Here is a 16,125-nt window from a genome sequence, read left to right on the forward strand (position 1 = left end):
AAGCCGGGAATGTCACTGTGCATGTATTCCTACAGGAATACAGGTGTGGCACTTGTTAGCAGGCTGTGTTGGGCGGGAGGAGTAGGACGAAGGCTCTACGTCCTCCCGGTGGGGGCTCCTCACTGGCAGGTGAGTCAGTAGGACTGCAGTGACAACACGGAAAATGTGTTGTGGGAGGAATCAATTGGCATAAAGACTAAATTGGGGAGAAAAAAATGGGTAGAATTTTTGTTTTACTAAAACAAAACTCATGCACACACACACACATGCACATAAACAAACGTGTACTGAAGACTTTTTCCATGTAGGAAAGTTTAAATAGTCTTTGAAACAAAAAAAGAGGATGATGGATGAAACACACAGTAAAAATGTAAAGTCAAAATATGAACAATATATCAACAGGTAAATAATATCTTTATGTTATGGTATTGAATCTGCGAACTGTATGGCATTCAGTGCCAGAGTCATTTTTCACTGAGCTTGGAACAGACTGTACGGGAGATGAATGACTGGGTGAAACGCTAAGCAGCACCACCGCAAAGAAGCTTTTAAAGACATTAAAGGCAGCAGGGGCTCACGCCAATCCACTCAGCCAGTTCACTCACTCCCCTTTCTCCGTCTCTTGTCTTCCCTAAGTTTCACCAACTCTCCAGAGGAAAAGATTACTACAGCTAATGCGGTATAGGTATATTCATGACAGCCTAGCCGGTCCACTCCACCTAACAAAAAACAAGCAAACAGTGCCCTTATAGGCTGTGTGCATCACAAAGACTTTTATTGCAAGGCTAATCTTTGCCCTGGTCTGTGGATCACATGATGCATGGCCTATTTACTTCTAAGGTAGGTGTTAGTAGCCAGCTATGTCCCACACCCCCATGATATTTTCTTTGCAAAACAAATGTCTACGACTATCCAGCCATCTAGGCAGACGGCCATCCAGGCAATCACATGAGTGGACACATGATGAAAGACGTCACCTGACTAGGGGTGGGGCGGTATCAACATTTTGTTATCGCGGTTACCTTTCTCCCATTTACCGCCGGTATTGCGGTAATTACCGCACCCCCTTATCTATTAATTAAGGTTCGGCGATAAGACAAAATATTCCTATCATCTGCCCAAAATTTGTCGCTCCACAGTCCTATAAGCCCGACTGCTCGAGTTCCCCGTACAGCACAGTGGGTCTGGCTTTTGAAAGTAGCAGATCTACAAGCTCACAACACGTCGCGTTCGCAACGCGTTCTGAGCTTGTAGATCTTTGCAGTGTCGGGTTACTATAGTAACGTAGGCTACAGAGGCGTCAATTGGGTATGGCAAGCTATGGCACCTGCCATACCTAGGCTACAGTGGGAAATAATAAAATGCACTTTTCATCGTGCCTGTTGCTAAGGTATGGCAACATGACTGGTGTTGCCATACCTTAGCTTTTGCTGAACTGACGCCACTGGTAGACTACTGGGGCTTCAGACACTGCACGCTGTTTGTGAACAAACCAGATGAGACCGGTATAGTGATTGTGTACGGTCTGTGATTATGTAAACTCACCTCTCAAATCGCATTGATTGAGTGGTGATGTAAACAGGTTTTAGTTACCAGACTTGACAGAAAAGGTTGTAGACGAACAACGACGGGCACACGCGCTACTGTAAAAGTACTCACGTCTAGCGCTGGTTTCATTTTCGGTTTAAGTCCTTGCGCTCCGCCCGTATGAATAAAACAGAAACGGCCACAAGGTATGTATCAACATACTTGTATGAGTTGTGTCGTGTGGATTATGGAGAAAGTTTAACGCTGCTGAGGCTACGAGGCTACTGCACTGCTCCAGTGTCCACTGTGTCTCCACTCTCCGACTCTCAATGTGACGGGCCAAGCTTCCAGTTCCAAACATGTGGTACGCGGCCCAGAGCAGAGCGGCATGGAGCGCATGCGGTCCTCGCTTCTACCCCGTTTTAAAACTCGCTCGTTTGTGTAAATGAAATATCATAGGATAAATGACATGGCATCGACTGGCATACTCGCTGATATCAGCATTTAAGCAGTATCAGCAGCTTTTCCGACACTGGAATCAGTATCAGATTGTACAACTCTTGATACCATCTACTCTACGCCACCATTATCCCTTGCCTACTTTCACCAAGATGGAATACACTGTGCGCCCCATCTTGCATGCCACCTTAGCCCTTATTCCTAAACTTTTTAGGCATGTGTTACCATATGGAAAAACAATTCAAAATTGTTCAAATAGCCGATGTACAAGTTCACAACGTGTTGAAGTAGCAGTAGTGCTATTTTTACATGTTTTTCGAAATAGTAAAAAATGCTTTCAGTTTAGGCATACCCTACCAGTCAAAGGTTTGGACACAGCTTCTATTCAATGTATGTGAGAAGCTGTGTTCAAACCTTTGACTGGTAGGGTATGAGGTAAGGCGCCATGCGAGATAGGGCCCTATGTCCTATGCACATAGATACATCTTCATGGAGGCAACGCTTCTTCCAAATCTACAAATCCAATCTACAGCGTATTATTAACAAGGCAGCAAAAATCATTGGTTGTGACCTCCCCACTCTGGACTCTATATATACTTCCCGAACCATCACTCGTGCCAGTAAGATAATCAAGGACCCTTCCCACCCAGCCCACCGTCTGTTTAAGCTCCTACCAACAGGGAAACGCTACGGATCAATCCATGCCAAGACCTCCCGCTTCAAAGACAGTTTTTACCCTACAGCCATACGAACTCTAAACTCCCTCAGTACCCCACTCCTACTCCCTCCTCGCACTAGCTAAATGGTTGTCTGTCCTTTTTCTGTTTTTCATGTTTTTATTGTTGGTTGTGGTAATGGTGCAAATGTCAACATGTACTTGTCTTGTTCCTTGTTTTTGTCAGAGATGCAACATTTTATGTGCTGAAACTAAATACCACCAACCTGGTTGTGTGGCAATAAAAGTAACTTGAACTTGAACTTCTTTTAGGAATGATAAGATACTTAATTAATTTCCAAAAGGGAAATTGTCAGGAGGTCAGAGAGAGAAGTTTGTAGCCAAGCATGGACAATCTCAAGGTTCCAAGTCCATCTCCAGAGACCTTGACATTCTTTCACTGTGCGCAATCAGTGGCTTTACTCCATTTAAACTGGTTGGATTAGTGATTACTAAATATTAAAGTCAACTTTGACTCACCACAGGTGAGTTCCAGGTGAATAGCCAGCTTGAAATTCAAGTATTTCATGCAAATCTAAAAGGGTGTCAATAATATTGTCCAGGCCATTTATTTATTTATTTATTTTATTTATTATGTGTGGAATGAGCTAGGATTCGGTATGTATTCCAGTTTTTTGTTGTGTTCCTCTGCAAACCAAATTATGTTTTCATTTGAGACGTTTCTGGAAGACCAAATGCAAGGGTGCCAATACTTTTGTCCACAACTGTATTAGAGCACTAAAGTCAGCAAAAATGAAAGGTCTGAGGTCCTGAAGTTAACTTTTGCCAGATCTACATACATTATCCCTCCAAGTTGTAATAGTGTGCCAGTGCACACAGACTAGACTTGTCGCTGTAGGGTACTACCATGTATATGTCCAAAAACATTACTTAAGAAATGGAAAAAAATAACCTGTGTTCCAAAGGATCCAATAAAGTTATTATTTAGGTTAGTCACAGGCACACTGCTTGAAGAAATTAAGGTAAAACTTTAATCCCTTAATTTTGAGCAGTTTTCAATTTCACCAGTGCATTTACTCTCACTTTCAAATACCGGTAATTTTTTAAATAGCAAAACTAGCCGGTCTACGCACTCACAATGGGCTGCAATGAAACATATTGGAATATGGAGAATAAGGTTTCTGCCCGACAGAAAATATTTGAGCAATTTATGATGCTGCAACCATATGAGGATTCAACCAATGGAACTCAGTAATAGAACACAGCCTCTCTAAGTGGTGTCTTAACTGAGAAAGGTGTGCTGTGTAACCCTATTAGGCTAATGCCTCCAAAGGCACTCCCAGGCCATTACATGACAGACATGCATGCTCTGCTCTCCCACTCTCTGTCCAACTCTTACACAAGCACTTTCTCTGCACACTAGCACAAAGTAAAAGTAACAACTAAAAAGAACCCTTTACACAAGCTCTCCTTTGCAAATACGTACACCCACAACATACACAGCAAACGCGTGCACAATTGAAAAGCAAGCTTTCAAGCTTCCACAAAACAGCTATGAAGGTAATCGGGAATAAAGAATATGAGCCCATACATGAAAGAAGCAAGAAAAGTAATTCTCTGAAACAAACCTTTCCATCAGGAAGAACACTCCTGTGTGGAAAAGTGCAAAATCAAACCGCTTTAAGCCATCGTTTGTTCCAGTCTCCATCAGGCTGCTGACTTTTTTCATTTATTTTGTAATATTCTCTCTTATTGTTTTCATTTTCACCCAAAATTGTTACAAATAAATGAAAAAGTTATCGAGAAGAACGCAGCCTGCTCACATATTAGGAGAGTGTCAGAAGTCACCAGAAAAAAGGATGGGTGTTATCATCTATCTATCATGGTTAAAATGGAGTTTGAAGTTACAGTTTGTATAGGAAGGGGGTGTGTTTGATAAAATTAATATCAAATATCTAAATACTGAATCAAGCAACCAAAAAAAATTTCCCGGGTGCTCCCAAAAGCCTGATTAGACAATAAAATGACCAAAGGTTTTTTGAAAGTTAAATATCCCTTCTGGAACTCCCTGGTCAACCTCAAGGCCAAATTACAGCCTATAACATTGTTGTACAAGAAGAAGCAATCTTAGGATGCGAGGTAAGGCAAGGAAAGGCAGAGCTTTAATGGAGTTATCCTTTAACTCAGTCATCACAAATTGAAGGCGAAGCCATTGAGATATATGGTGGGAACAATTATGGAGAGGAGATTTTGACAAGGAGATGAATGATGCAGACAGAAACCCAGAAGGCAGTGCTAACAGTCCTTCAACAGTAAAGGTAGCTCTACACCAAACAGACCATTACAAATTACTACAGACTGGCAGTCGAATGAAGTCGGGAGATCAGTTGTTTGGAAGGTGTGGGAAAAGAAAGTTGCTAAATGCACCTGAAAGCTGACAGCTAGTCAGCTACTACAGTATGTTGCTAAAAATAGCCTATGGCTTGATGTCTTTTTCAACAACAACAAACACATAATAAACATGTATGCTTAAATCATTTGAGAATTTATAAAGATAACAACTGCACTTCAGGGTGCTTAGGGCATGAATGAAGAGAGAAAGAGCGGGGGGGGGGATAGAGAGAGAAAGGTGATGACAGTGTATCATCTCTTTCATCACAAACACTGTGTCAACCAAAATAATAAATAGCTAGAATGATTAGGGAAAAAAATGGAAGCCTGTCATTTCTGTTCGAGCAGCCAACTGTAGGATAGGCTACTCACCACACGAGCCTTGTGCATCCACCAAGTAATCCAATGTTTCATTATCATAAACATCTTCATAATTTCTTTCAGCGCCTGCTTTGTGTCTGCATTTTGAGCTGCAGTAATATGTATATATAATGGATATGCGGTGTATTGAGACAAGATAAATGTACCGCATTTTAGTATATCAGCCAACCAGAGAGCTCTCTATCTCCTCTCCAGGCTGGACCTGCTGCTAGCAGATGGTCGAAAGCCGGCCGTCAAGGTTTAAGCAGGCTATGTTGACAACAGCAGTAGTGTATAACAAGATGATTCCTTCTCCCATCTCTAAAGGTGAGGTCATTCATCACATACACTTGGCCCGTTATTGCCACCCTGCTTCTGCTTTCTTCCAAAGGACCCAGTTAATTATTTATTTATCCTTTCCCTCTTCCCACTCCCATTATCTTTCAAAAGAAACATGGACTGTTCCGGTACATACAAACAGCAGGGGCGAGGTTTCCGCTAACAATTTAGTTTTTGATTGTGGCTGATAAGATACTAATTTACAGGACAAATCCACCGTTTCATTAATGATGATTCCAAGGAAGTCACTTAGTTACTGTACTTGATTGCAGCAGGGATTGCTCCAATGCTCTCTCCATGTCATTGATGGAGTCACTATCCCACATCAGTTTGAAAGTTAGGGGGGCCTTTGCATATTTTAGCCACTCAGGCATTACAACGTACGAATTGATTACAAATTATGTCACTTTGATGAATGCAGTATGAGCGCATCTGCAGACTGCTTGGCTTTACTGCGGTGCTCCTTCGTGGCTTTTGGTTGTTGCATTAAATGCACTGATGTAATTGCAATTTGACCAGTGCACTGACTATGATCATTTAATGCTCCCTGACTCTCCGAATCCCAGGAAAAGTGAATGGGTCAAGCATAAATAAGATTGTAAAATTGTCGTGAGCATATATGGCAGGAGTGCGGCAGTGCCTATTCTATACTATGCATTCAGAAAGGCACACACTAAAACATATTCCCTGTCAATTTGCCAATCAATGTATGTTGCTATGTTCATGTTCATCACTGAAAGACTAGTTGGCCAATGGCCTGGAAATATTGACTGGGGGGAGTGGGGCTGTCTGATTTCTAATGCAATGCCATGCCTGTCAATACTATGAACTATACCCTGTGATACCCAGGGATAAAAGCATCCTTTCAAGATGGAATATTCTGGTAAGCTGATTCAACGTATGGTACCGTGTCAGCAAAGAGCAAAATGAAGTGCTTTTAGCAGCAAGAGTGAGCTTTTACGTTAAATTGGTTAATACAGTAGTGGGGGGGGGGGGGGGAGAGAGGAAATGTTTCATGATGATACAGTCATGGTTTGTATACTGATGCATTACCTTCACTAATTTAGACTGATGGATGGTGAAATGGTTTTGTTCATAGTGTGACAGAGAGAATCCAGAGTTATAATTTAACCCCTAGAGTGTAGAAACACGACTCGCTGTACACAGTGGACACAGTGTACTCCGTTGGGAAGAACCATGTGAGTAGATGAACCCAAATCAGATACAGGCCTAAAGGGAAGGTGAAAAGGACCAGGTACAGTCTAGAGCGAGAAAAGGAGTGTGAAAAGAGGATGTTTTGGATGTTAAAAAAAAAGAACACATGGAGGAGAGAATGAATGGGAGGGAATGGGGTCTCTCTTACCCAGTTCTGATGCTCTAGGGCAGGCAAGCTAGAAAGCCTTTATGTAGAGAGAGGGAGATGAGCCCATGTTGATAGCTACAACAGATAAGAGAAGGACCAGAGATGAGGTGAGAGAGAGAGTAAGAGGCTAAAAGGGCTCTCAGGCAGATCTGAAGCACTGCCTGGGGGAGGACCGTTGAATAATGGATGCTTCCCTTGTTCCCTAAATAGAAAGACAAAAGCACAGAGCTGCTATCCAGGCTACTTCAGCCTGACCACCCAAGAAACAACTTGTCCTATTCTCAACCCCTGCATCCTCTGACCGGGCATATCATCTACTGCACACACACATTCGTGACTTACCACACACTCATGCCTGACTCAGCAGTACATCATGGCGAGTGTGCACGCACTGTATGCATTTTTGACGAGCATGTCAATGTACAGAAAGTTGTACAGCTCCATGAATCTGCGTAGACCAAGGGTGTAACATCTGCAGACCTATATCATCTTACAGCAATAGAGTAACTCCATCTCCCAACATCCGGTGAATTTAGGGATGTGCATTTGAGCATTTTATTTTTTATTTTATGTAAACAGACATGTATACTTGTGTTAGGGGGTTATCCATGGTTAACCATAGCATCATGGCATCATATCTATAATATAACAAATTAACATTGCATTGCACATCACCAGCCTAGGACAGAGTGGACCAGTGGTTCTCAAAGTGATTCCAGGGACTCTGTGGGTTCCTTTAGGGGGGTCTAAATTGACCCGTCCCATACAAGTCTGTAACCTTGAAATTTGAAAGTTTGAGAAACCCTAGAGTAGACCAACTGTATCACAGTTCTAGCTGGGTTCCTGGTGTTGCCCGTGTCTATTGACACAATGTCAATAGACAGCACTTGGAAGTCAGTCCATGACATTGACATTGTTGAGCAGGTGAGTCACATGGAGGTCAGTTATCTATGAAGTCAGGAGTATGACTTCACCCGTTGTCAGAATTCTTAGAGGCCATTTATGTCCTCAGTCATTTATGATGTCAGTAGTGCGACATCGGTATGACAAGTGTTATTGGAGGCCATTCTATGACGTCAGTAGTATGACGACCGTCATCACTTGGGAGGCCATTCTATGAGGTCAGCTGTGATGCCCCAACTTCAGAGAATTTGGGGATATTTTCCTTCACATATGGATGTATCCGTCCTGAAAAATATATTTGTTCACAATTCACATGGTGGTTTAGGAGCCCCCATCCCTACGTTGCATCCCTTGGTATCAAGACAGCAGATAGCAGATCATCCCAATGTTCTCACTATTTTAGTCTTGTAAAAGAAGAATATCAATATATATTATACAAACATTTTGCCCTTGGCTGTTGCCTCCAAAAATCTGTCAGAGCAAATTTTTTAAGTATAAGGTCAGAGGCAACTTAGAAGGAATGCACCTTTAAATAATGTAATATTATTGGATGATAAATGAGGCCAAACACACCGGTCTGTTGTAGCACAGAACATTCCAGAACAAATTAAGACTGTAAGCCTGGCATCATCTTTCACTTGTACTGTCTGACCATTCATTCTCATCCTTCTTTGGAAATGCTTAGCTTACAATGATGTTGACATAACTAGTCAAAACAGGGCATTCGCCAACAATCTGCATGCTTATCTTCAATCAAGAAACAATAACATCGTTTTCTAGAGCCACACAAACACTTGACTGATACCGAATATACAGTAAATACTCAGTCTCACTTTGTCAATACAGCCAACAAGATATGAAATGACCGACTACAGAACTGCTCTGAACAGTCCCTCAATGTAAAAAAAAAAGAAAACAAATTAAAGAATTTAAAAAACACCTATTGTCGGAGAGCTGAATTGGTCCATTCCGACATCCCACAACATGGCAAACAAAACATTTCTCATTTCCACACCGTCATAGTATACTCCATCCTTCTAAGCTGTCAATGGCGCGGGACTGGCATGCACACATGAAGCGCGAGGCGTACGCCGTTATCTCCTTACCCTTCCTCCTGTAGAACCACAGCATACAGCTTCGGAACACAGACATGGGAGAAGGCATGGAGAAGGTGAGGGGGGCGAGGGGCCCATGGACAGTGGCTGGTGACCCCCAGGAGATGGTGATGAGGAGGTGCTCACAGAGGAGTGCGGGGGGAAAGGGGATGATGGATACAAATGGACGGATGGAAGGACAGAGATGGAAACGGACCAACCCAAGGCTAGTTAAGAGACCTGGTGGGGAGTAGGTGATAGAGAAAGGTGATCCGCGGATGGACTAGACTGGACTCCCTGTTAACCAGGGACGGGTCCTGGGTGTACGCCAACCTTTCCCCCTTGCAAAGTGACTGGTGGTCGGAGAGCAAGTTGCGGCGGCAGAGCAACGAGGAGGAGATAGCTCAGTTTCTAGCTCAGCAGTATTCCTGTATTATTCCCAGAGGCTTAACTGCAGCAAAAGGAAAGCAGGAATCTTCCTCTAACGCCACAAAGGAGGAGGAGCAGGAGGGGGAAAAAGAAAAAGAAAAGAGCTTAGTTTGCTCGTTCTATTCCAAAGTAATCTCACTCACTTGCAGAGGAACAGACCTTGTCCTTGTGCAGCAATTTGTATCAGTCCTGCTCCAAAAAAGCTGGGAGTCACGTTGCTTAGGGTAATGTCATCAAATACACACAGCACACCCTGACACTGTGCGAGTGTCGATATACTGGTACGTATGTATTCCCTGGCACAAAGGCAGAACAACAAACCTCTTTAAAGGGCAGGGAGGGGGGAAATGAGAGTGTGTGAGAGTGAGAGAGTGAGAGACATGATATAGATATAGGGAGAGCAAGTGAGCAACAGTGATGGATACATTGCAAAACGAGAGAGCCACAGGGCAGTCGGCCTAGTGGAAAAAGAGAGAATGACAGCGTGTTAGAAAAAAAAGAAAGCCAAAAGGAGAGAGATAGTGAGAGTGAGTGAGTAGGTGAGAGAGGAAGAGAGGGGAGGTGGGCTGCTCACCTTGGAAATGGAACGTCTTTTGGTCCACAGTGATGGTGAAAGTGCTGTCGTCCTCGTCGTCAATGCCTATCACAGCTCCCTGGGAAACCAGAGAGAGAAGGCAGTCAGACACATGGACACGTCATACTCTCGCCTCCTCAGTCCCTCTGCCCTCCACATGGTCCTTCACTCTCTCACATACTCTTCTCTCCCTCTCATGCCGGTATAAATTACCCTTTGTCTCGCCACCTCACTCTCTCTGTGAGTGGTCTATTTCCTCTTGTTCGCTCTATCTTCACACTCTCTCTCTCTCTGTGTCTCTCTCTCTCTCTCTCTCAATCTCACACACACATATTCTCTCTGTCTCTCTCTCATTGCACACCAATTTAGACCTCAGAAGAGAAAAAGGGGAGGGGAGGAGGTGGGGTCTAGAAGAGGGAAGGAGGCAGAAATAGATGGGAGGCAGGCACCAGGGACCACCAACCAGTAATGAACAGAGGGGGAAAAAGCACTGCAGAGCACACATTTGGGAATTAACAACATAGACTGTGTGTGTGTGTGTGTGTGTGTGTGTGTGTGTGTGTGTGTGTGTGTGTGTGTGTGTGTGTGTGTGTGTGTTCTAACAAAGCCAATATGTATTTAAAAAAAACACCTGGATAATATTCTGACTTGTCAACTTCAACTAGCAAAAAAATTGCCCTTGTGCGCATTTGATATTACACCATAATACAAGTAGGAAAAATAAAGTGTTCCCTGCATTATGATGTTAAGCAATACGAAACTGCCCTCAGAACATCAACCCAAACATCTACTCAATTTCAGAATAGCAAGGAATGGTTCCCTCAGACACTTACATGTACATCATATCAAAATCAGGGAGAGGCACTTGCTTCATAAAAACCAGGGAGAGGCATTGCACAAACAGCTGGGCGGGAGCAGGTTCTAACATGGAACTACCCTAAGGGTGTTAACACTATGTAGCAAGGACGGGAGTGAGAATTGAAAACAACAGGTCTCTTCTTTAACCCTACTGCTGCTCTCAGGTGAAGATAAGGACACAGCACAGACATAAACAAAAAAGGGGATTTCTTAAATAAATAAATGAATAATAATGATAAATAATACATACGTTTTAAAACAGAACTAACGCCAAGAAAGACTGCATGCACACAGCTGGTTTTTAAAAGCTGCCTACTGCTCCCTCTGTCTCATGCTGTCAGGTGTCATCAACATCCCACCTCTACCCATGAAGGCATACAATGACCCAACTGACCCAACTCCCCCCATCATGTGTGACCATGGACTACTATTCTGGTATCATATATGCCTTGAACACTAACAGCTATATGAGGCTGTTTGTTGTACAGGCCTCCAACTGGTCTCTAGCATGTGTTGTGTTCAACAAAAGGTGAGAAGTGTTAGTGTAACAGCTTATCACCCTGAAATGCAAATACTAAATTAGAAAAAACAAAAAAAACAAAAAATCTTATTTCATAACTGCTCTCTATTTCACCATCATAAAACAAATGCTGCCATCTAGTGGGCATACCTTTATATAGCAAGCTCATTCTGGGTGCAAATCCCATAACATAGTAGTAAAGGTGGTGCACTATGTGGGGGAAAAAAGTATGTGAAGGATAATATTCACACAATGTTGAAATAGAAAAATCACAAATCAAAAGGTCAATTCTCAAAATACATATTACATTCCTGCATTACTTGAAATAGGAATTGATCCATATACTACTATTGATGAAAAGCTTGCCAGAGCATTAATACCAGTAAGACTCCCTAATCGGGAGATAAGCAACTGTCACGTCGCATACACAAACTTCAGTATCCATCAGATGATCACCTAACATTCCACCGGAGAACCAACGTAACTTTTTAGCTTACCAGCCAAAGTGACTGGTAGATAAACAGCCAAGCAGATTTTTACCAGCCAAAAAAGATAAATAATTCTGTAGTATATTGCCATGTGTTCAGATCTTACAATTGGCTTAGCCGGTGGGTTGATGATGGGCATCACAAACGTAACATGCCCATATATGGAGATTCATCTGCTGTGTGACAGTTACAAGCCACATTTGGGCATGCATGCCTCACGTGGAGTTCCATATATATGGGCATAAAAGGAACAGAGACAGACAGATACATAAAACTCCATACATGGGCATAAAAGGGACACAGACAAAAAGATGAGGTACAAGGGGTATTGTATAATCGGGTGGGCATGCATTTCCAACCTGCATACAGTGCATAGTTCTCGACTAAATAATACTCTGTAAGTCTGTATACAATTTTCAATGACTATCCGAAACAACATAAGGAATATCAGAATAATTTTAGGGGACGGAAGGCAGACCTTTAACTCACTCCCTGCTAAACGTCCTCAGAACGTCTTTTCCCCTGGGGATGTCGGTGCCAGACGTCTTCTGGACGTCTTTTACTGTACATACTGTACACAAAAGATCTCAGCCTTATCCAGCCTCTCACAACATATGATACACTTCCTCAAAGTCTGACAGTGTTTTTTACAACATTAAACAAAAGTGCACAGCCTCACATGAAATTAAACATCATTAAATTGTCCAAAAAGAAAAACCTCTTCTCAGAAACCTGAAACCAATTATACAATGAGAGCGAGACGGGTAACCAGAAAGCCGTGGCTTGTGTGTGGGCGTGCTAGTGTGTGTGTGTGTGTGTGTGTGTGTGTGTGTGTGTGTGTGTGTGTGTGTGTGTGTGTGCCAGCCAATCAGCTGGGTGGTCCGCTGTCTGTTTCAGTACAACATTCAAAACCTCTCTCTACCCTTCTCAGACAAAAAAAAAGTAACAACAACACACAGACAGATCGCTGTATAAATGGTTGTAAAACATTGCCGATATGTTCACACAACTAACACAGCACGTCGAAGTGAAAAACTATCGTGATGTCCCCACACACACACACACACACACACACACACACACACACACACCACAGCAATCCAGCAAGCAGATACCAGTCCGCTTTCTGTTTCAGACAGTACAACATCATTTCAATTCAGTGCCAAAAGTAACAACAACAACAACAACACAGACAGATCGCTGTATAAATGGTTGTAAAACATAGCCTTACCTGATAGTTTATAATCCATAAACCCTGAAACATGACGGTCGCTCAAACAGACCGTTAGCGATCGGTTTCTCCTCTTTTTTTTCTCCCTGCAGGCATGCTTGGCCATGGCCAGAGCAGTATAATCAGAGAGTGGTGTCACCGCGGGGTCAGAAACAGCGCTGGTCACGTGGTTCATTGTCACTTTACACCTCATAGACTTCAATGCATTTTGTAAACTTCCGGTTCGCCGTTTGTCACTATACGCCAATAGATGTGTGCGTAGAAGACCTGGCCCCATGAAGTGAACGGGAGTGACGCAACTCTAGGGCTCTGGCCATGGCGTGAACGAGTTTGATTCAGCTCACTTGAACAATCCTCCTAAACCTTCCATCTTCAATGCACAATCGGGTGCCGATTATGTTCACACAACTGATCCGAGATGGTCATGGTCGGCGATCGAGATGGTCGCCGACCCTGCTGTCCAGGCGGCTCCAGAAGCGCAGCGCCCAAGAAGAAGCCAGCGCCCTGTGGCACCCGCGGCTGCTGTAGTGGAGACCGATGGCAGCGACTCCAGGTCTTAGACGCAGCCTGAGAGTCACTGCGTTCAGGGATCTGGCTGAAAGTTCCTACGACTCGGAAGAGACGGACCACGGCGACATGGAGCCGTAGGGATGCTGCCAACACCAGTGGTACGAAGCATTTTATTTGTATTTGTATCGTGTTTGAGTCTCTCTCTCTCTCTGTACTGTATGTGATCGCTGTGTTCTGCATACGGAGTGAGTGCATCTCTCCCAGTGGCGTCAGTTCAGAACAAGCTAAAGTATGGCAACATGACTGGTGTCTTGCACGCGCGCGTGCAGGGCACGCGTGCAAGACACCAGTCATGTTGCCATACCTTAGCAACAGGCACGATGAAAAGTAGAGCCTACATTTTTATTATTTACCTCTGTAGCCAAGGTATGGCAGCTGCATACCCCTGCCATACCCACTCTGATCTGCGCGCAATGAGCCCAAACATTGTGGCATTTGTATAGTTACATGGCTTTTGGAACGAATGGCAGCATTGTTTTTCCTCATGTATTGATTGATTGAAGACTTTATTAGAAGTTTGCATAGGAAAAGGTACAGTTTCATGACGGTACAGTTCACTGGTACAAGGTCTACTAAAAGGTTATCCATGAAAAGACTAAGCTTATTTCCACTGGAAACCATTGAAGTATCTCATATAACATTGAATGACAGACAAATAGAACACAGTACTATGCAGTAGATATGTAAAGAAAAACAAAAAAGAAAACAGTAAGTCTGAACAAACAGTATATACAATGTATGCCCACATGTATTGTGGATCTTTCTCTAGAGAGAGATTGAGCGAGAGCGCCACTGTGTGGGTGTGCACGCATGTTGCAGTTTAGTTTTGTACTAAATCTGTGTGCTTTGTTTCTTTGTGATCAATCTAGACACTTGAGTGTGAGGAGCCAGGTCCATCTGCAGGTGACAGCGAATCATTGGTTGGCTTTAGTCAAGGTACGGTTATTTTTGTTACAGATGGCCTACATTTATTGTATCTGTGTTCAATGCTTTTATCCATCTAAAAATCCAAACATCCACATAGCAACTGTAAAAGTCTTCATTCATTCTAAGTGTCAAAATGCATACATTGAGACATGATGGGGATGGAAACAATGTAGGCCTACTGATTTTGTGCACAATATTACCTTGCAAAAACTATAACTAGCCTATTTTTTATATTGTGTTTTTCAGCTTCTGAGCCAGTGGATTCACTGCCCAGCTCTTCTGTTCCTGACATTTTTATTTTATTTCATTTGAAACCCTCAGCGAACGTGAGAACTGAACTTTTTATTCTTTGTCATTTACTTGAAGCACTACTGAAAGGGTGGGAAATGTTCCTTTTGTCATTGCCATTTACTTGAACCACTACTGAAAAGGCGTGGAATGTTCATATTTTGTAGTTTACTTGAAAACCACTACAGAGGGGGGGGGGGGTTGAAATGTTCCTTTATTCATTGTCATTTACTTGAACCACTACTGAGAGAATGAGAACACTTGTTTTTGTAATTTCAAAAAGCACTATTGAGAACTGTGAATGCACTTGAAGTCTGTAAAATCACTTTATTTTTTATTCATTGTTATTTTTCCCTTTTGTTTGAAAACACTGTAAATATCTTCTGCATCACTGAAGCCAAAAATAAAAGGCAGAAAGGAGTTCTGATCGAGAGTCTACTTTACTAAAACATGTATTCAGTTTGTTCCTAGAGGTGTTTTGGGTGATACATGGCCAATTTTCTAAACAACAGAACATGTTTGAAACATCTGGATGGGAGCACTGGAAAGAAGGCGACTTCATCTTTCCAGAGAGGTATAGTTTATATAGTATTCATAGCTCCTTCATATTTATTCAATTTTCCCCCCAAAAAAAAACTCTTCTCAGAAGCCGTTTTTTCGCCATACCATACCCTATACCTTTCCACCTTACGAGATCAGCAAACATGTTTGAAACGTATGGTTTAGAGCGTTGGAAAGAGCACGAATTTGCCTTTCCAGCAAGGTATAGTTTATAATAGCAATCATATTTTATTCATAAGTTATTCCATTTTCAAAACTAAAACATGCTTTTACTCAAAATGTCTTCTCAGCAGCCTGTGAAGACCCCATACCATGCCCTTACTTTTCCACTTTCTGAGATAAGCGAACATGTTTGAAACATATAGTTTGGACCACTGGAAAGCACACGAATAGGCCTTTCCAATAGGCCTTTGTTTTGTTATTTTATGCCTCAACATCAATGCGCAATTGTCCCTCCAAGATGAGTGAAATCGTCAGAAATCCTTGGCAGTTCTATTGCACAGGCAAGTTGAACTTGGCAGAGAATGAGTTAAATTCACGAGGACTGAAAAAGGTGACAAGTTCTGA

At 42.6% G+C, this 16,125-nt stretch overlaps 1 protein-coding gene and 1 long non-coding RNA gene across 3 annotated transcripts in view; one reads left to right on the forward strand and one right to left on the reverse strand.

Moving 5' to 3' along the window:
* Window positions 1-16,125, reverse strand: part of osbpl9 (oxysterol binding protein-like 9) — a gene marked incomplete at its 5' end in the record, with an annotated part of 50,413 nt that overhangs the window by 30,525 nt on the left and 3,763 nt on the right. For both annotated transcript variants that reach the window (XM_080735093.1, XM_080735092.1), the window contains one exon: window positions 10,116-10,194. In XM_080735093.1, the coding sequence (XP_080591219.1) occupies window positions 10,116-10,194 (79 nt within the window). The remainder of the gene's footprint in view (window positions 1-10,115; window positions 10,195-16,125) is intronic.
* Window positions 13,747-15,203, forward strand: LOC308292822. Its single transcript, XR_013962437.1, has 3 exons — window positions 13,747-13,880; window positions 14,652-14,718; window positions 14,956-15,203. It is a non-coding gene; the product is annotated as an uncharacterized lncRNA (long non-coding RNA).

This window comes from Nannobrachium achirus, assembly GCF_963921795.1.
Source record: "Nannobrachium achirus genome assembly, chromosome: 1".
In the NCBI taxonomy this organism is placed as follows: domain Eukaryota; kingdom Metazoa; phylum Chordata; class Actinopteri; order Myctophiformes; family Myctophidae; genus Nannobrachium; species Nannobrachium achirus.